Source organism: Gymnoscopelus braueri, assembly GCF_963280865.1.
Source record: "Gymnoscopelus braueri genome assembly, chromosome: 11".
In the NCBI taxonomy this organism is placed as follows: Eukaryota; Metazoa; Chordata; class Actinopteri; order Myctophiformes; family Myctophidae; genus Gymnoscopelus; species Gymnoscopelus braueri.
The window spans coordinates 53,857,949-53,878,736 of NC_137613.1; the positions used below are offsets into that span (position 1 = coordinate 53,857,949).

General features: G+C 41.1%; 1 protein-coding gene across 4 annotated transcripts in view; it reads right to left on the bottom strand.

Annotated features, from left to right (window-relative positions):
- The window catches only part of ints3 (integrator complex subunit 3), a 45,020-nt gene that overhangs the window by 11,098 nt on the left and 13,134 nt on the right, over positions 1–20,788 (bottom strand). For 2 of the 4 annotated variants that reach the window (XM_080442856.1, XM_080442855.1), the window contains exons 9-28: positions 20,439–20,536; positions 19,101–19,301; positions 18,729–18,816; positions 18,413–18,492; positions 16,530–16,621; positions 16,302–16,408; positions 15,415–15,531; positions 15,083–15,212; positions 14,146–14,200; positions 13,857–13,960; positions 12,779–12,943; positions 10,967–11,120; positions 10,698–10,766; positions 10,433–10,508; positions 8,838–8,951; positions 8,122–8,170; positions 3,240–3,407; positions 2,369–2,469; positions 1,041–1,113; positions 445–598 (exon numbers count right to left, since the gene is read on the bottom strand). In XM_080442856.1, the coding sequence (XP_080298982.1) occupies positions 445–598; positions 1,041–1,113; positions 2,369–2,469; positions 3,240–3,407; positions 8,122–8,170; positions 8,838–8,951; positions 10,433–10,508; positions 10,698–10,766; positions 10,967–11,120; positions 12,779–12,943; positions 13,857–13,960; positions 14,146–14,200; positions 15,083–15,212; positions 15,415–15,531; positions 16,302–16,408; positions 16,530–16,621; positions 18,413–18,492; positions 18,729–18,816; positions 19,101–19,301; positions 20,439–20,536 (2,195 nt within the window). The remainder of the gene's footprint in view (positions 1–444; positions 599–1,040; positions 1,114–2,368; positions 2,470–3,239; positions 3,408–8,121; positions 8,171–8,837; positions 8,952–10,432; positions 10,509–10,697; positions 10,767–10,966; positions 11,121–12,778; positions 12,944–13,856; positions 13,961–14,145; positions 14,201–15,082; positions 15,213–15,414; positions 15,532–16,301; positions 16,409–16,529; positions 16,622–18,412; positions 18,493–18,728; positions 18,817–19,100; positions 19,302–20,438; positions 20,537–20,788) is intronic. The other 2 variants (XM_080442858.1, XM_080442857.1) reach the window with 1 other exon arrangement.

The following is a 20,788-nucleotide window of genomic DNA, read 5'->3' on the forward strand; positions in this document are numbered from 1 at the left end:
GTTATCTACCAGCCGGGTAACCCGCTGGACGGGTTATCTACCAGCCGGGTAGCCTTCGGTTGGGTTATCTACCAGCCGGGTAACCCGCAGGACGGGTTATCTACCAGCCGGGTAGCCTTCGGTCGGGTTATCTACCAGCCGGGTAACCCGCAGGACGGGTTATCTACCAGCCGGGTAGACTTCGGTCGGGTTATCTACCAGCCGGGTAGCCCTCAAGGCGGGTTATCTCGCTCATTAATCATAATCGAGGTAAAGTTTGAAACAATTACGAGAGCCTTAACACTGGCGAGTGCACACACACACACAAAATGCGTACATGCACCAAAACTAAATACACAAACATACAGTAGTATAGTATAGTATAGCAGTCAGTCAGTCAGTCAGTCAGTCAGTCAGTCAGTCAGTCAGTCAGTCAGTCAGACAGACAGACAGACAGACAGGTACCGATGCAGAGCTGGAGACAGATTCCTCTTCGTTGGGGGGGGGGGCCGTTCCTTTCCTGGAGCGAGGGGACGAGACCACGGCCTTACGACGACACTTTGGAGGCTTGGACTGACTGTCTTCATACTCCTCCGCCAGAGAAAATAGATCGCTGAACCTGCAAATATTCATAGGAATAATAATGATATTATTCATATAGGGCTGTCACCATTATGACATTTTACTTCACGATTAATTGACGCTCAAATAACCCAATTAAACCGGGAAAGCATCTGTGTCATTTTAGATTTTAGCTATTGCACTATAACTATTATTTTATACTTTGGCTAGTCAAAAATAGCAGATATACAAGCTTGTAGTGTGTCACTTCGTGCCGCGACACATCATACAAAAGAGTGTCGCACAAAAGTAGTGAAAATACCGTTAGCAGATCTAAAATTGTGAGGTGTTGTGAGCTTGTAGATTGGATATATGCACCATTTGAAATTGATTTAAAAATAATAATTAAAAAACGTACAAGGTGTCCACCAGACGTCAACGATATGGTATTATTATTAGTGAGTGAGTGAGTGAGTGAGTGAGAGTGTGTGTGTGCGTACCTCATCTTGTGCGATTCATCACAGCTGGCCTGGACATGTTGTAATGCCTGAAGGATTGGAGTCTGACTGAAGACTGCACACACACACACACACACACACACACACACACACACACACACACACACACACACACACACACACACACACACACACACACACACACACACACACACACACACACACACACACACACACACACAATACAGATTTAACACACAGGTGAAATCATGTTCAAGGTGTACAACTAACAGTTCAAACAAAACACTGTGTCACTGTAATCTGACACATCCAACCACAGTATAGTGGTTACTATAGTAGTATAGTAGTAAGTTTTCCATGTATCACTTCTTGTACCTCACCCCCTAGCACTCCTCTCTCCATGCATCACTTCTTGTACCTCACCCCCTAGCACTCCTCTCTTCATGTATCACTTCTTGTACCTCACCCCTAGCACTCCTCTCTCCATGCATCACTTCTTGTACCTCACCCCTAGCACTCCTCTTTCCATGTATCACTTCTTGTACCTCACCCCCTAGCACTCCTCTCTCCATGTATCACTTCTTGTGTCCAGTGTTCACAGACTAACATACAGAGTGGACAAATTTTCATTTTATTAATTAACACATTGCGTGCCAATCGCGTAGATCTACACGAACCTAAATAATTGCGCAGCGTGCCAGTCGCGTAGATCTACGCAAAGAGTCTTTTTTTTTCTTTTTTTCGCAGGTTCACATTTCATTGTAGGCCTCGTTCGCCACGACACATTTCATTGTAGCACCACCGGAAACGGAAATATCCGTATCCGGAGATTTTCGTTCCCATCCGCCTCCACTCTAAAGCGGAAACTAAATCTCCATTTTCTCGGTTGTTGTTTTTCTCATCGCTGATCGCTGTTTAACATAAACCGCTGTAGCTTCAAAATGGCCGATCGCCGATCGAAACGGTCTTCTCTGGGCGTCTCACACAGCTACCCTGTGTGTCTACAAACAGTTTAACGCGCGATCTTAAGGTATTTAGCGAGGTCTGTGGCGACGTGAAAAAAACTAAAAAACAACAATAAATTGCTGGCACTGGTGAGTACATTATGATATTAAACTCTGGCGTGGAATGTGTTAAAAATAAGTTACATAGTGCTGCTTTAAGTACACAAGTATTTGTATGACAATTAATTGTCAACAAAAATGTTATTGATTGATTGATCGTGACAGTCCTATGTATTAGTTGTGCAGTTTGTGTGTACATACAGTTGTTTGTGGCGTTGCTCAGGCTCAGTGTGTGCATATTGTATGGTGTGTTTATTAGTTGTGCATATAGTGTGTAGTACATACAGTTATTTTTGGTGTTGCTCAGGCTCAGCCGCAGGTTGTCCAGATGTTCCAAGATCTGTTCCAAGGTCAGCTGAGCCAGTTTACTGCTGGAGCTACGAAGACTACACACACACGCATGCACGCACGCACGCACGCACGCACGCAAGCACACACACACACACACACACACACACACACGCACGCACACACACAGACAGTCTCTTTCAGATATGTCCTCCATACATATGCATGCATGACCCCCCCCCCATCTCAAAAATATTTAGTTCCAGGGACCCCCAGAAGCAAAGATTTGACTTAAAAACGTTTGCTTTCAAAAATTTATAAATTCAAAGATTTGCACAAATTCTCATGATTTTTGAATAGCTAAGTGTGCTAGAGACTAGCTACTGTGTTGTCTGTCCACTGTGCCGTTTAAACATTCACTCTTTAATACAACTTGTAACAATCTAAATCAGTGTGTCCCAAACACTGGGTTGGGACCTATTTTTGGGTCGCGGACTCATTTTTATGGGTCAAGTAAATATCCTTTTATTTTTAGTTTCCTACATTTAGCTTATTTTTTCTTTTTTTTTTGATTTTCAGAAATTTCAAAAATAAAAATAAATAAGAAAAAAAAAATTAATTAAAAAATAATTCAAAAATTACAAAAAAAAGCTAGTTATTTTCACTTGTTTGGGTCCTTGGGTCCTGGGGATCTCCACCAATGAAAATAGTTTGGCATGGGGACAGGCCCACACACACACATACAGCGAGCAAATATTTGATGGTCAGACATCATTTTCTCAGTTGTGTCGCTAGTGTCAACATGGGTGTAAAAGTCAGGCAGGCAGACAGACAGACAGAGAGAGAGAGACAGACAGACAGACAGTACCTCTGTCTCTTGCGTGGCTGGTTGTTGTTCTTAATGAGTTGTGCTTTGATGTGCTCAGACAGCAGGTCGTCATGCTTGGTGGCCCAGTGCCTCAGCAGGCTGGTGGTGAACTGGTCATCAGGGTGACATGCACGACTCAGCACCATGCGCACCATGTCCTCTGTGGGCCTGGGGTGCACGCACGCACGCACGGACACGCACACGCACACACACACACACACACACACACACGCACACGCACACGCACACAGCAGTCATTGTGATACGTCTGTCTCTAACCAATCCCATCATAAAAGTCTTACTCATTTAAACTCCAACAAAACAAAATGCATGGTATTTACTAGGTCTCCAAATATAAATCCCTTTACTGGTATGTACACTCTTAACACTAGCATGACTGAGGTTTCATTATCCTCCACACTGCCTGAAAAACGATCATTTTGATCCCCAAATCAGGCTATCCTATTGGCCACTGTCTCCCCTCTGTGCTCCAGACTAGTTCACACTTTCTCCCCCAAACAGTGGGGGGTTCCATTGTCTTCTAAATAGCCATTAACATCTCAATTGCACTCTGCTGAGTCAGTGAGCCCACATAATGTTGTTGTTGTAGGCAGGCAGAAACATTATAAAATAGTGATGTAGTATATATGTCACAGTACGTTTGGAGAACCAGTACGATTGAAGACAGAGCGCTCGTTTTTAGGCACGGGGCTCCTTCGGGGCGAGGCGGGGCTTTTCGAGACAGGGTTTATTAGCGAGGCTCGCGAGGAGGAGAAGGAGGACGCGGCGCTGCGAGGCGGGGGTTTATTACGCGAGGCTCGCGAGGAAGAGGAGCCTCCTCCTCCTCCTCCTCCTCGCGTAATAAACCGTCCCGTCCTCTCCTTCACGCGGAGAGGCGGGGCTTTGATGCGCCGACGCGGACCTGTCTTTTGTTGTTCCCCCCCACATAGCAACCAGGAAGCTACGCTAGGGGAACCATAATATCTATGAGGGGAACGCTGAACACGCGTTCACACGCACACGCTTGTCCATGACGGAGGCGCGCCGCCTTAGTAGAGCTTGAGGCCGAGGAAGCGCGCCCTCGCGCCTCCAGGCGCGAGTGCCCGCGCTGACCGGCCGATGCTCTACTAGTCGACTCAGCGCCGTTTGAATTGTAAACCGATAGGGACAGAATAGTTCTTTTCATGGATCACTGTGTGTGTGTGTGTGTGTGTGTGTGTGTGTGTGTGTGTGTGTGTGTGTGTGTGTGTCAGGGAGAAAGTAAAACAAAAGCCAGAACACAATAAAAGTATCTAAACAGTCCTGTTTTCAATAAACCAAAAAAAGCATGAGCGCGTGCGCATGCGCTTGTGTGTGTGTGTGTGTGTGTGTGTGTGTGTGTGTGTGTGTGTGTGTGTGTGTGTGTGTGTGTGTGTGTGTGTGTGTGTGTGTGTGTGTGTGTGTGACTGTGTGTGTGTGTGTGTGTCCATATATGTTTGTGCACAAGCCTGGCTTGTGGCTCCCTCTAGTGCTGGGTGGGTGGTAAAAACGAGCGCGCTTTCTTCAATCATACTGGTTCTCCAATCATACTGTAACATATATATATATAAAATAGTATTATAAAATGTAATGGTAACTGCAGATTCTGTATGTAAAATCTTTATAAAAAAAAGCGTATAAAACAGCGCAATCTGTAGCGTCACATTAAACTCTTCAGTGAAACATGGAGCCTATATGAACGCTGAAGCCACTGTCTAATTACGTGACTATCTCCATTGTCCAAAACACATGGATATCTCTTGACAAACCAATATTATATTATATAATATTCACATAATTGTCTGAGCGTAAAGCTCTCATTCTATCAGCTGTCCACGCTGACAGAAGCGTCTCCTCTCCTGTCCCTCTCCTCTCAGCGCAGTGAAATGGGTTGCCAAATTTTGAGAGAGAAATAAGCAGGCAGGTCTATGAAAATGTTACTGCATACGTTGTGCCCTGAGAAAACAGTGAGACATGAAGCAGTAGGCTAGTGTGTATTTCTGTCTGTCTCCTATATGTCATCATGATTTGTGATTTGTGTATGTGGGGGATCTCATTTTTACTTCCATGTACTGTTTTTCTGTTTTTTTGTCTTACTAAATAAAGTACATTAATCAATCAATATTTGCGTGTCAGTGTGTTTGTCAGTAGATATTATTATATGACAGCTAAAGTATACATTTCCATTTCCAATGCCATGAAATAAAATATGTATTACAATAATTTATATCTGCAAAGTCACTAGTAACTAAAGTTACTATAGCACCAAGTCAAACGTTGAATAATGAGATGATGATGAAGAAGATGATGAAGGTCAGGTGATGTGGCTGGACGAGGACCGTTAGCACCTGTTAGCACATCTTCCATAATTAACACTACTACAAAGGTTCCAATCTTTCGGCCATTCCAGAGGAATGCACTGAAATCAAACCTTGAATAATGTAAATGTGTGCAGTAGTGCAAAGAATAACTAGTAACTAAAGTTTTCAAATAATTGTAGTGGAGTAAAAGTACAAGATTTGCCTCTGAGCTGTAGTGGAGTAGAAAAGTATTACCATTATAATGTAATTATATATATAATAATAATAATAATAATAATAGAAAGACGTGAAAAACAAGCCCAAAGTCGCTTATAATAAGCAGACATGGCAACATAGACTCTTTGCGCAGCAGCGAGTCTGCTGTCTACGGGCCGCTCTGCGGGGGGTCTCGAGGTGTGAACTACTCTTCCATGGGGGAGAGAGGGGGAGAGCGGTCAATTTAGCCGAAATATAACGGCTGGGATGGTATATATGGTATATATTTCATATTTATAATACGTTTCAGAAGAAAAAAAAAACGGAGATGATTTGAAACAAATATTTAGGAAAAGTCATGAAAGGGGAACTTTCTCAGAGCTTCATGAGAGAAGATAATCCACTTTAAATTCTCAAAATCGGTCATATTGATAGCTTAGTCATGCAAGTGTTAACACATTCACTGCCTGAATTATTTCTGGCCGCGTTTGCCCACTGCCAGAGATTTTTCATTGAAAAAAATAAAGTTTTAAGTTAACAAGGAAGTGGATAGGAGTCTAGATCTTCGAAAAATCATATCTCCTTGGTCTTTGGGTCAAATTATTATTATTATTATTTTTTTTTTATTTACTTTTTTTTTTTTTTTTTTTTTAAACTAGTTAATTTGATCTAGGCAATCAATGTGTGTTAAAGGTGATTTTTTTAGCTGGTCACATCTTATAAATACCTGGGCATTTGGCTAGATGCCAAACTCTCATTTAAGGTTCATATGGAGAACCTAATCAAAAAATTAAGAGGACAAATTGGCTTCCTTTACAGAAACAGGTGCTGTTTTTCTTTTACCAGCAGAAAGACTATTGTTCAATCTGTAATAATTTGACTATGGGGATATACTGTATATGCATGCTTCACTCTCCACACTGAAGCCTCTGGAAGCAGTCTACCACAGTGCTTTGCGTTCTATTACTGGCAATGATTATCTCACCCATCACTGTATTTTATATGATAAAGTGGGTTGGCCATCTCTCGCAGTTCGTAGAGAGCATTATCGTAGAGAACATTATATTTTATTATATTTTATTTACTTGTGTGGTAAACTTCCTTTATACCTATCCTCACTTTTGGAACCAAAGGTTACTGGACATTCAACACGTTCACAAACACACATTAGATATACCCAGGGGTGCATATAACTGGTGCGCAGGTGCGCATGCGCACCCAAAATAAATAATGCGCACCACATCAGACGACGCGAGGCGCTTTTGCGTACCAACAGCTGGGACAGGAATTTCCAAGCTTTTATTTTTTAGCAAAACTAAAAAATAAAAGCCTGGAGATGGAGGCTAGGAATTTACTTCCTGAAGCCACACTCACACAATCACGCTAAAGCACGCGTCGGCCCCATGTACAGCCATAGGCGCAGGGGGACGCATGCTGTAATTGTGTGAGCCTCGCATCCTGACACACAGACAGGCTGCGACTCGCAGCTCGCTGCTCGCTGCACGCAGCGGCTGTTAGAGGCACTCGTCACCGATGATGAACGCACCGTAATGGTGCAAGATATGCCGTGAACGTCCCAATTTGGCGGATAAAAGCAGCGCAGCACAGGGCATCAACCTTGGGGGGTCAACCTTGGGGGGTTCACCAAACGGCGTGAGTGGAAAAAAAACGGTGAAATTCGGCGGAATGTGGAAGCAGAGCGTCCTTTTTTCTCGAGCGGCACCCCCCCCCTCCCCCTTGACAAAACGGGACGGGACCATTTATTTGGTGCGCACCAAGTCACATCTCCAGGTGCTCTTCTGAGTACTAGACCTAAAAAGTTATGTGCACCCCTGGATATACCAGTCCACGTAAGAGCAGTGAACAAGGAAAAACTGCTTACATGTATTATGATCCACACAAATGGAACAAACTTCAGGACTCTCTAAAACTGGTGCGATTGGTCTCAATAGAGACATTCAGGGTGCTTCTTGAGGACACACTACATAGTGACTGCACCTGTTTCATGTAACACTATGTTTACTTGCATCTGTGATTTTAATGTGATTCAAATGTTTGTTATTGTTTCTGATTATGTACGTTGAGATGTTATGTTGTTATCAGGGCGTCCTTGAAAAAGAGAGCTTGCTCTCAATGGGCTTCCCTGAATAAATAAAGGAAAAAGAAAGAAAGAAAGAAGACCTGTGGCCGATTCTACAAATGCCTTCTAAACCAGTAGTTCTCACACTTTCACGAATTTTAGAAAAATGTTCAAAAAATGTTTTGAACAGCCGACGCTAAAATCTAAAATGACACGGATGCTTTTCCCGGTTTTGATGGTTTAAATAATAATTGTGAATGAATCATACTTTTCTCTGCGTAGCTGCAGGAGCAGGCAGGACAGAGCCTCTGGATGTTCTGAAAAAACAAAACAAAACAAAAAACACATTATTATTATTATGAGAGTATGGATGTTGCGTGTGTTCACAACAACAGTGGTCCAATTGCCTCCAAACTCCGTCATGGGTCTGGCTTTGAAGCACTTTCAGTTTTGTAAGCAAATGTTCAGTTTACGCTTATATTCGATTTGTGCCTCAAATTTTGGCCAGTAGGGCCAAGTTTCTATTGAGCTGTGCGCAGGGAGGTGGCGGCATGTGTAATGGGAGATGAAGTCATTAGGTAATTTCTAAGCCTGAGAATTGTAGTCCATTCGTAGGCGCTAGGCGGCCTTTTGTTTTCTTATTTTTTGGATCAATTTGTACTTTTTCACCGACAGTTTATGCTTTGTAACCATGAGTAAAATACCCGTTACATTTGTACATTTGTAAATTAACACTTTAGAATGTGAAAAACACTTCTGTGAGTCACAGAACAGACTTCAGTACTCCATTAACATCATTACTACAACTTAACTAGCAGCCTGTGAGCTTGTAGATCAGCTATTTCCACTACATTTGTGCAACATTGTGTCATAAAATGAAGTAAACAATAGGGCATTCATTCATTCATGCATGATAAAACATACTATAAAATGTACATGCAGTATGTTACAGTTGACAGGTTACATTCTACAATGCTTGTATACCTTTATATTTGAGGTGTTGTAGAATGGGTATAATGGTTTCCAGTGGAATGCTGTGAGCCAGGAACAGTTGCCAGGTGCTGTATTGTTCAAACGTTTCCCAGTCTAAAGATTGGACTGTAAACAAAGAAAATACATGTAATTTTATTGTCAATGTTATCATTAAAAAACAATCATCACAGTGTTACACCCCCTGTACTAAGCAACACAGCTGCAGCAAATCAAATTAATAATGGGTGTGTTATATTTTAGCTGTGTCAATACTGTCTATGATGCTTGCACATTGGCCCTTGGCTCTGGACACATGAAAATCTAACCCACTCATTATTAATTTTTGCCAACATTTCTCGCTTGTTAACAAATGCATAAATCCCAATAAGAGTGAAGATTGACCAACTGAATAATTGCATTGGTTGAATGTCTTAATTTCTCTCAAAGCTTTAGTCCTTATTTTTGGTGTTTTATTTTTCTCTTCTTTATTTTTTCATGAATATCTCATAAAAGTAAGCCTTGATAGGTCAATGTCTTTCATTTAGGTAAAGATTCAAGTGTCTTTATTTGACTTTGCCAACTTCCCTTCCATGTCTGCGATCCATTAGATTTTGGTGTAGCCAAGATTTATTTTTCCCCTTAGTGTTGGTGCAGGCTGGAGTCCAGCCTGAATTTCAGGCACAGGCAAGATTCCCGTCATCTTGTGAGCAAGCTAGGTAGATATTTAGGCTTTTCTTTTTCCTTTTCACAATGTTTTCTTTCGAGGAAGGTTTAAATCAAATAGAATGGGTAACTGAGGTAATGGCAGTGGTGGAAAGTAACTAAGTATATTTACTTAAGTACTGTACTTAAGTACAATTTTGAGGTCTTTGTTTCTTTAATTGAGTATTTCCAATTTACAATACTTTTACTTATGTATTGTACTTTTACTCCACAAAAATTATTTGAAAACTTTAGTTACTAGTCACTTTTCAGATCTATATTATGAAACATACATTAACCACTTTAGCCCTATTTTATACATAGGCTATTTGAAAATAGCCGATCTACAAGCTCACAAAGCGTTGCATCGCGACGCATTGTGAGCTTGTAGATCTGCTATATTGAGAGAGTACGCCTGGGATATTGAGAGAGTACACCTATTCGACCAATAGACCTCCGTTGTAAACGGAGAATATTCACATAATATTCAAACATAACAAGAATTCACGTTCACTTAACATGTCGCAAGATCAAAGAGTTTAAGGTAACAGTGGGTCTACTCTAGTGGTCAGTCACATCCTCTCCTCCCCTTAGAAGTATGCAAGTGGAAATGAAGCGTCCATATTGATAGCTCAAAATACTTTAGTTCATGAAGATATAAGAAGCCCATACAAATGTAGCAGCGGCACTCATATTTCTGCAGCAGTGCAGCGCCACTGTTAAATGAATTGGGGAAACACTACAACACATCTGCCAATGTAAAGATATGAAGAATTTAACTTATTAAAATTATTATTCTAATTAGAATCAATATATGTTGTTGACATGGACACAGGACTTTAATATCACACATCATGGTACTGTGTGTGTGTGTGTGTGTGTGTGTGTGTGTGTGTGTTACTAACTCAGTATGTTGAGAACTGAATCTTTTCTGAACATCACCAGGGTCCCCATCATCACATGACACATTAACTCCTGAAGCTGAGAGACAGAGAGACAAAAAGAAAGGAGAAAAACATTTTAATACACTTATTTTAATGTAAACAAAACTAAGCTGAAATGTTTCTTGCTTCTTTCACACATTGCACCACAAGCTCCACACACGCCACAAAGAAATACATCATTTAATGAAAGTAGTTAGTTAATCAGGATAAAATGATTAGGTACTACCTGTGTAGAGTCGATGACAGCTACTATCATGTTGAGTAGTTCTCCACTTCGTAACGTCTCATCAGGAAACTAAAGACACAAACAAGAGACTAACATTTTAAAAACAACACATGCACTGGACCTCAGCAGTGTGTGTGCGTGTGTGTGCGTGTGTGTGTGTGTATTGTGTGGTACCTCAGAAGGAGTGAGGTAACACAGTGTGTAAAATGTGTAGTACCTCAGAGTATATAGAAGGAGTGAGGTAACACAGTGTGTAAAATGTGTAGTACCTCAGAGTATATAGAAGGAGTGAGGTAACACAGCAGCCGTACGTCATCCTCCTGACAGGCCTTCATGTCCATCATCAGACAGGTGTGTAAATCTCCCAACGCTGTGGCCTGAGCAAACGACTCGTATAGACTCATCTTACCTACTGCTGCTTTACTGCGCGCGCGCACACACACACACACACACACACACACACACACACACACACACACACACACACAGAAATTGAAGATAAAAGGCATTAAAATAAATCCAAAGAAATGTTACAAATCTGGAGGAATGATTGATAATTCTGTTTATTTCACAACTACCGTACTTTTCGCACTATAAGCCGCACCTGACTATAAGCCGCAGCAGCTAAATTGAATGTTTGGAACATATATAAGCCGCACTGGACTATAAGCCGCGGGTGTAAAATCCATAGATTTAGGAGGTCCCCTAGTGGCCGTTAGCTGTAAAAATCCATAGATAAGCCGCACCGTTATATAAGCCGCAGGGTCGAAAAATGGGAAAAAAGTCGCGGCTTATAGTCCGAAATTTACGGTATTTGTATTAACTAGGCTTATTGAACAGCTGAGAAACCTGCACGTTTAACCACATAGAAAAGTTGCGCAAATGAACTAAAAATTTTTACGTTGAAGTCTTTGTCATGTGTCCTGACTCTAAGGTTTTCTCTAGCTCAAAAACTCAGCAGTCAGATGAGTCCCAGCAACAGGCATTTGGGTTGAAAATAGTGAATGAGGAGGCGGGGGGCAAGGGGGCTTTGATACTGGAACTACAACCGGAAAAGCATGAACTTAATGTGGATAGCGCGACTGCGCGTCGTGCACGAGCTCTTGACAAAACGAATACATCTGTTGCAACTTGATTTAATATGCTGAGATGATGTACAGGAAAGCGCAAAGTTATTGATTTGGCCCGGAATATGAATTGATACGCCGTTCTGCAAATACAAGCTTAAACTTAAAGGAGTAGTTGAAAAAATGACTTATTTTCTATCAATTGCACACCCCATGAAGCCTTGAATCCATGGATTTATTTGTGTTTTTGTCGCATTCCTAAGCTAATAATTTGATTCCTGTCTCCTACCGGAAATACAACCGGGCATCAAATTATTGGCTTAGGAATGCGACAAAAACCAAAATAAATCCATGTATTCAAGGCTTCATGGGGTGTGCAATTGATAGAAAATAAATCATTTTTTTGGGTGAACTCCTCCTTTAAGTTACCTACAGTTGATGCGTCCATGGCATGCATGATGCATCTTTGTTAGCCTTGGATCAAGACTATCATAGATGTTTTTATCGAGTCTTGACCTTTACTTTCATAGATATGCAAATGTCATAATCGATTAAATCTATCAAGTCTATGATAGTCTTTGTGAACAACAACATCTGCGTTGAAATCATCTTAGATAAGCTATACAAACATAGCTGTAAAAACAAAACAAAACACATTCCAGCGAGCCGACGGTGGAGCCTACGTTACTGAAACCTTTGTGACCCATAGAAAGCTGTTACCCTAGGGGGAGCCGTTTCAAAGGAGACCCATAGACCCAAGAGAGCACGAGAACACGGTCGGCCCAATTCATACTTTGTCGCACGACGGTGTCGCGCACCTACTGTACAAGCTCACAACGGGTCGCATATAAAAAAATTTAATGTTCATAAAAATCAAGCTGTGGTGGTCAAAAAAATAGTATAGACTTAGGTTGTTACCTAGCTTTAAGGTAGTACAGTAGATGGTGTCCTATCTTAGGTTGTTACCTGGCTTTAAGGTAGTACAGTAGATGGTGTCCTATCTTAGGTTGTTACCTGGCTTTAAGGTAGTACAGTAGATGGTATCCTATCTTGGGTTGTTTCTGGTACAGCTCAGCCAACATGTCCAACAGGACGGAGAACCCAGCGTTGTCCTCCTGCATCGTACACAGGTTCCTGAACACCAAACACACCGGCTTACACACAGACTCCTCCAGAGACCTACACACACACACACACACACAGGAATGAGAATCAGAATGAGTTTACAGTATCTCAGATGAACACATGTTCTCAACAGACATCAACCATCAGTTAGAATATTATCATTATTAGTGTTATTATTAATAATAATGTATTATTATATAGGGGTTGACACTAAAGCCCAATTCATACTTGGTCTCAGGTCAGTGCCGCGCGTCTAAAAAAGCAGACCTACAAGCTATTAACGTGTCGCAGATGCAGTGCGTTATGAGCTTGTAGGTCTGCTATTTTCGGTGCTCTACATCAGGGTTTCTCAAAGTGGGTGCCGTGATGGAAGTCCAGGGGTGCCGCAGAATATTTATGCAAATGGACTGATTTGCACTGTATTTTGTGTGTTCTTTTCTAATCTCCTCGCCAAAAATAGCAGATCTACAAGCTCACAACGCGTTGGATATTTTTGATTAATATTCTCCTCAAATTAAGTTAGTTTGAGAACCACTGCTCTACATTGATGTGTGACAGAGCATAAAGTAGACTTTAAGGTCTCAAGAGCACTTGCGCGTCGCGCATGTACAGGTCACGCTCTACTTGCCCGAAGGTCATGTTGACTTGCCCGAAAATCGTGCAAGTGTGAGTGTGTGGTGGGGTCACCATTACTGGTGGAACGCGTTTGCCACTCACTAAGGACAATAGGCGGAAAAAATTACATACCAGGACTTTTTTATGTCTTAGAGGTAGGGTAAGTGATATTTTTGTGTTAATAAGTGTTATAGCTCTATCTATATACTCATAGTAATCATTGCCATAGAGTTTTTTGTTCAGTAACACGTCTACACTTCTCCCCAGCTCTTTATTATTGATAACATACTCTTCTGTGATGTCAGCAGGTACAATAATATGATTAATTATGTATTAATTATAAATGAATTACTCTTCAGTGATGTCGTCAGGCAGAACGTCTCCTCTGAAGTGATTCTTAAAGAGTTCAGCCAAACAGGAAGCCAGAGTGGACATCTGCTCTGTCTCAAAGTCCTCCTAAACATAGTAAAAGACATTAACACACATTAACACAGTGGATATCTACTCTGTCTCAAAGTCCTCCTAAACATAGTAAAAGACATTCTAATGTTACAATACAATAGAACAGTAGAAGACAGTAGAATGGCATTAGAATACAATATAATAATAATAATATTAATAACACAGAACATCTAACTCACCTCCAGGATCAGATCCACAATCTCCTGCATCACCACACACTGCATCTCTGAATCACTGAGGATTAGAATAATAATGGTTTATAATAAAGCTCTGCTAACTTTTCTGCTACTGTCAACACGTGTTGGGCTTCTATAGTAACAGCGTCAACAAGGAATAGGAATGAGATGACACAATCTTTTTTTTTTTTTTTTTTTACACCACAATTTAGATGTTATGCCAATTGATTCCTCCCCACAGACATTTCTGTATTGTCACTGACTGCTGTTGTATCCTATACAAACTCGCCTACCAGTGAGGAGCCCTCACCGGGAGGACATAGAGCCATCGTCTTACTCCTCCCGCCCAACACTCCCTGCTGACAGGTGCCACCTCAGGAGTACGTGCAGTGACAAATATCACCCTCCCCGCCCGGCTTCCCTCCCCTGAACACGGGCCAAATTGTGTTCATGTAGACACTCGACAAAGCAACCTCCTTGGTGGTGGGCAGGCACTTTACAACTGCGCCACCCGAGCGCTTGAGATGACAGTAGAAATTCACGAAATGTTTGACATGATTGTCACCCGAACATTGTCACCTCCCTCCTTAAAAGGAAGCAACCACTTTCAATTCCACACACTGACGAAGGCTGGATAGCCAAAACGGTTGTATTCTAAGGCATATGGAGAAATAAAAGAAACTTTTTGATTCTGTCATTTTGACTGCGACCCTTCGCTTGTCAATGTCTTGGTATGTTTTATGAGGACAAGGCACCAGCAGAGTCAGAGCACGGTGGTAACACAAACAGGGATTCACGACATACAAGACATGTTTTGAGTAGGTTGTGTAATGTTTGTTCATGTATGTGTGTATTATCTGTTAACCAATTTAAGAATACAAATAAAAAAAAGTATTAATGTTATTAATATAATTAACCAATTAAAGAATTCATAATTAACCTTGTTTTCTGCAACTGTAGCACTTTCTCTTTCATCGTGTCATCTAATTGGTCCAGGTAGGGTGTGATGTCAGCAGGTTCCTCAATAATGGCCTCTTTGATTGGGTGGAACCTAAACTCTCGCTTTTTCCCTGCAGAAAAAAAAAAAAGAATGTAATTATAATGCAAATGAAAAAGTATTGATAACGTGTTGATAACATGAATATAAAGTAGTAAGTGTAGATAACTTTAATATCAAGTGTTGATTACATATTATCCATACAGTATAAATGACTAATAAACATGATGATAACATGAATATTCATATAAATTCATTAATAAACATGGTGTGACCTTTGCTGTTGAATTCGTCCTCGTCGTCACTGAAGGCGGCCTCTGTGTTGTCATAGCAACCCTCCTCCTTGTCCAACACGTGGTTGTCCATCTCCATCGACGACTCCTCCATTTTAACTACACACACACACACACACGCACACACACACACGTACACACACACAAGCACACGCACTCAAAGTCAGTTTTGTAGGTTTTTTGGGGGGGTGCCGATATATCGTCCCGCCATATATTGCAATAAGTTTTCGTGACGATATGTATCGTTTTGGCGTTTTTGATTATTTATTTTTTCGACTTTTTTTTTGCAATAATAATAATGCAAAAACAGGAGTATTTGTTTGCATTTGCTCCCCCCCCATATATTTTCATAAGCTTTTTTCCCCCCCATATATTTTCATAATACAAAACTGGCATATATCGTATCGTATCGATATCGTGAGCCCAATATCGTGTATCATATCGTGAAATTAGTGTATCGGCACACCCCTGTTTGTTTTCAATGAATGAAAACAATCTTCGTGGTGAACCAGGACTTTTGGATGCCACTGTATAACAAAAAGGTCGGAAGCATTATTTCGGTCGATTATTTCTCCCCTTCAATAATACCAATTGGTATTGTTTTTTATATCGTTGGAAAGCCTGATTAGTCACCGGTACAACATGTCAGGATTGTGCATTCCTGGAATGAGCAACACATCTAACCATGTGGGTAGCGCCACCCACAAAATGTGCATTGCATTCTCTCTCTGCATGAATGCTAAATGAGTGCAGTGCCAGTGTGTGTGTTGTGTGTGAGCATGCGTGTGTGTGTGTGTGTGTGTGTGTGTGTGTGTGTGTGTGTGTGTGTGTGTGTGTGTGTGTGTGTGTGCGTGTGCGTGCGTGTGTACCTTCAGTAGGTGGAGAAGGTGAACTACAGAACTCAGGGAATCGTTCCCTCAACATGGAGCGAAGTTCTCTGTCCAGCTTAGGATTGTCAAACAATGGAGCCAGATGACTGAGAAATGGAAACAAAAAAACGTGAATTATCCTCTATGCACCTGAACCATCCTAACTATGAGGAACACTGTAGAGGTCGTGTAGTAGTTGTGTAGAGGTGCAGTTGTTGTGTAACTCACGCCAGGACTCTCTTCTCCATGATGAAGTTTAAAGAGTTGAAGACTCCCTGTCTGACCTGAGTCTCCAATGGAGGAAAGAAATGAGGAATTATCTGGGGAGGAGAGGAAAGGAGAGGAGACCGAATTAGATAATGAATGTGTAAAACAAACTAATGATCTTTACTGTACACGGAACTTTCCTCACATGCAGAGATGCTCATAGGCCTGCGTCGCTGATGCACAATATTTTGAAAGGACGCATTCATGACACCGTTGTGGCGTCCATGGGACGCACTAGAGTTGTCACCAACAACAGAGAGAAATGTAAAAATAATTCGTGGTAAAATATTTTTTTACCGCGAATATTTTGCAAATCCACAGGACACCACCATTTTGCATGGCCACGTCCTACTTTATCCTACTTTATAAACAATAAAATCCACGTAGAAATCGTTTTAGAAAGACGATACAAATAACATTAATAATCCATGGGAGCCGCCATTTTGCGCATGCTCACTCACGGCTCAGACCGAATTCTTTAGGTAACGCGTTTGCGTGTGGCACACGCCGTCCACGCAGTTGAAACGTGACGCAGATGCGTGACCAGTGGTGGAAAAAGTACTCAAATGTTTTACTCAAGTAAAAGTATCAATACTGCAATGTAGAAATACTCTGTTACAAGTAAAAGTCCGGAATTAAAAATGTACTTAAGTAAAAGTATTAAAGTATTGGTATCAAAATATACTTAAAGTACCAAAAGTAAAAGTACTAAAATGTTTGAAAATAGCAGATCTTCAAGCTCACAACATGTCGCGTTGCGACACGTTGGGAGCTTGTAGATCTGCTATTTTCAAATAGCCTATGTATAAAATAGGGCTAAAGTGGTTAATATACATGTTTTATAATGTAATAATTTATATCTGAAAAGTAACTAGTAGCTAAAGTTTTCAAATAATTGTAGTGGAGTAAAAGTACAATATTTGCCTCTGAGATGTAGTGGAGTAGAAGTAAAAGTATAGACAATTGGAAATACTCCAGTAAAGTAAAAAGTACCTCAGAATTGTACTTAAGTACAGTAGGCCTACTTGAGTAAATGTACTTAGTTACTTTACACCACTGGCCGTGACGCCAGTAGACCTGATTCTGTCGTTATATTATACTCTATGGATTCTATGGGTATTGAAAATAACAAACATGAATTAAAAATAAACGATAAAAATTTAAGATTAATGTTAGTGGTGTAAAATGGCACTGAAATGGCTGAACCCCCCCCCCCCCCCCCCCCCCCGTTGACAAAACCGCCCCGGGGGGCACCGAACCAGGTCCAAGCACCGGGCACCACGTAGGGAGTGAATTTTTGTGGGACTCATAAAATGTTCCTGGGACCCATCTAAAAGACCACCCTTGGGTCCCAGGACCCATTACATTGAAAACCTAGCAACATCACTGCACATGGGTATCTCTGATTAACTCATTCACTGCCAGAACTTTATTTTTTTTGCGTTTGCCCACTGCCAGAGATTTTTCATTGAAAAAAAAAGGTACTCAGGAGCCGAGATACAAAATGTTTAAGTTTTAAGTTAACAAGGAAGTGGATGGGAGTCTAGATCTTCAAAAAATCATATCTCCTTGGTCTTTGGGTTAAAAAAAAAAAAAAAAAAAGAAAAAAAAAAGAGGCAGGGAATGAGTTAACTATAAATGCCAGTTTAAACCTTGATTTAATAACCCTAGATTAAGTCTAAACCAGGATTCATTTAATCCATGTTGGTACAACCCAGCCTTTATGTTGTACTTGCATTTGTAATCCTTCTGTGTGTGTGTGTGTTTGTGTATGCTGTGTGCGCACGCTCGTTTGTGTGTGTGTGCGCGCGCGCGTGCATTTGTTTGTGTATGTTGTGTGTTACCCTGCACATGAAGTCCAGCAGTGTTGCAGTGATGGCAGGATGAGGTTTCATAGAATGATGCATCACTAAGATAGCAGGCTCTGAAAGACACACACACACACACACACACACACACACACACACACACACACACACACACACACACACACACACACACACACACACACAGTTGAACGGAGGAGTAATGTTAGTTTAATGCAAAGTCAATGAAAATCATTGCTGTCATTCAGTGTGTGTGTGTGTGTGTGTGTGTGTGTGTGTGTGTGTGTGTGTGTGTGTGTGTGTGTGTGTGTGTGTGTGTGTGTGTGTGTGTTACCTATGTTCATAATGCTGTCTTTTTCAGGATTGAAGAACAGCCAATCATAGAAGAGAGCCAGTTTGGCATTAGAGGCTGCTACGTTAGACTGGACATACAGACAGACAGACAGACAGACAGACAGGCAGACAGACAGGCAGAGACATTAACTCGATGAACTTGCTTAACATTTCAACCAGATTTAACTTACACTAAATACATACTGTTATTTTTTGAAGATTGTTTAATGTTATCAATTATAGTTGTATCGTATTCTACTTAGGGCTGGGCAATTAACCAAAACATGGCGAAAGGTTGGAATAATCGTAATATTGATTTGAAGTTGTATCACCCAGCCCTAATTCTACTGTTATTTTATTAACGTAGCCCCACCCCTCTTACTGTGCAGGTGGTGAGAAGCCAGCCAATGATAGCCCAGCGTGGCAAGATGTCAGAGCTCAGAACCTCATTGGACGGATGAACGACGCCGCAGATGTAGCGAATCAGATCGCAGCGTAGCGACTGGCTCTCTGCCATCGACAAGTACTGTCTCTGGAACCAATCCTGATACCGCTTCTGCTGTCCGAACCGCACCTGATAGAGACACACGCACACACACACACACACACACACACAAACAAACAGAGAGACATACATACATACATACAGACAGACAGACAGACAGACAGACAGACAGACAGACAGACAGACAGACAGACCACAAAGCATGACTTATCTGAATAGGACTACTCCTGATAAAATAAAAGTGAAAAAGCAAATAAAACAAAAACAAACCTGGAATACTGTGTGTGTGTTGTGCACAAGACTAAAACTCAAGCCCGGGCCTGGCCCCGACCTGGCAAGGGTCTGCAGTGTGTCAGCCAGAGCAGAGCCCTACCAGAGACCTGACACCAAATCAATTTACAGTCTCTCTGACGTGCGCTCTCTCTGATGCACACAGCACAAAACTCTTTGATTTTCGCTCACTCGCGCTGTCTGCTTGCAAACAACAGAACACACACGTCACATACACTACTAAGATATACTGTACACTTATTGTACAGTGCTGGAAGAAGTACTCAGATTTTACTTAAGTAAAAGTAGCAATACCACTATATAAAAATATTCTGTTACAACAAGTAAAAGGCCTGTGTTCAGAATGTTACTTGAGTAAAAGTACAAAAGCATTGGCATCAAAATATACTAAAAATAGCAGATCTTTGTAGATCGGCTATTTTCAAAAAGCCTATATATAAACTAGAGCTAAAGTGGTTAATGTATGTTTTATAATATAATAACTTATGTCTGCAAAGTAATAATTTTTCTAATAATTGTAGTGGAGTAAAAGTACAATATTTGCTTTCCATTACAGACACACGTTAAGCATTAGCATGCCGTAAAGAATAAAGTCAGGTTACGTGATCCAGCAGCAAATAAGTAATTAAAGATGTATGGTCTACCTTTGTTTCTGTGGTGTGAAGAGAGAAGAATGAGGTTTCAAATAGTATATACCCCAAAAATAAATATCCATTGAACTATGTAGACATACAGTATGTGTATTATAATGAGCCATATATATCAGCCTAATTCACTGTTTATTTTGTGTGGGGAGTGCCGTGTGTTGAATTCACCAACCCTTTCTCACTGACAACTAGTCAGCCTTCAGAGATGAGAAGAGAGTTATACAAATGTTTGTACAAGCGTGTGTGTGTCTGTGTGTGTATGTGTTACCCTGGAGGTCATAAACAGTAGTTTTGTCTCCATGTCTGGTGTGAGTCGACAGGCCAGGAACTTTCGAGATGTCCTGGCTGTTAGCAGCTGTATGAGACCTGCACGCGCACGCACACCACACACACACACACACACACACACACACACACACACACACACACACACACACACACACACACACACACACAGAGGTTAGACAAACTAACATACAGGCAGACAAATGAACACAGGAAGATTAAGAGAGAGACAGGCTAGGACAAATACTGTACATAATTGAGTCTCAATTATTAATTTGTCGCATGACAGTAACTGTTGAAAATTGCACTCTTCAAAATGAAGCACTCTTTATT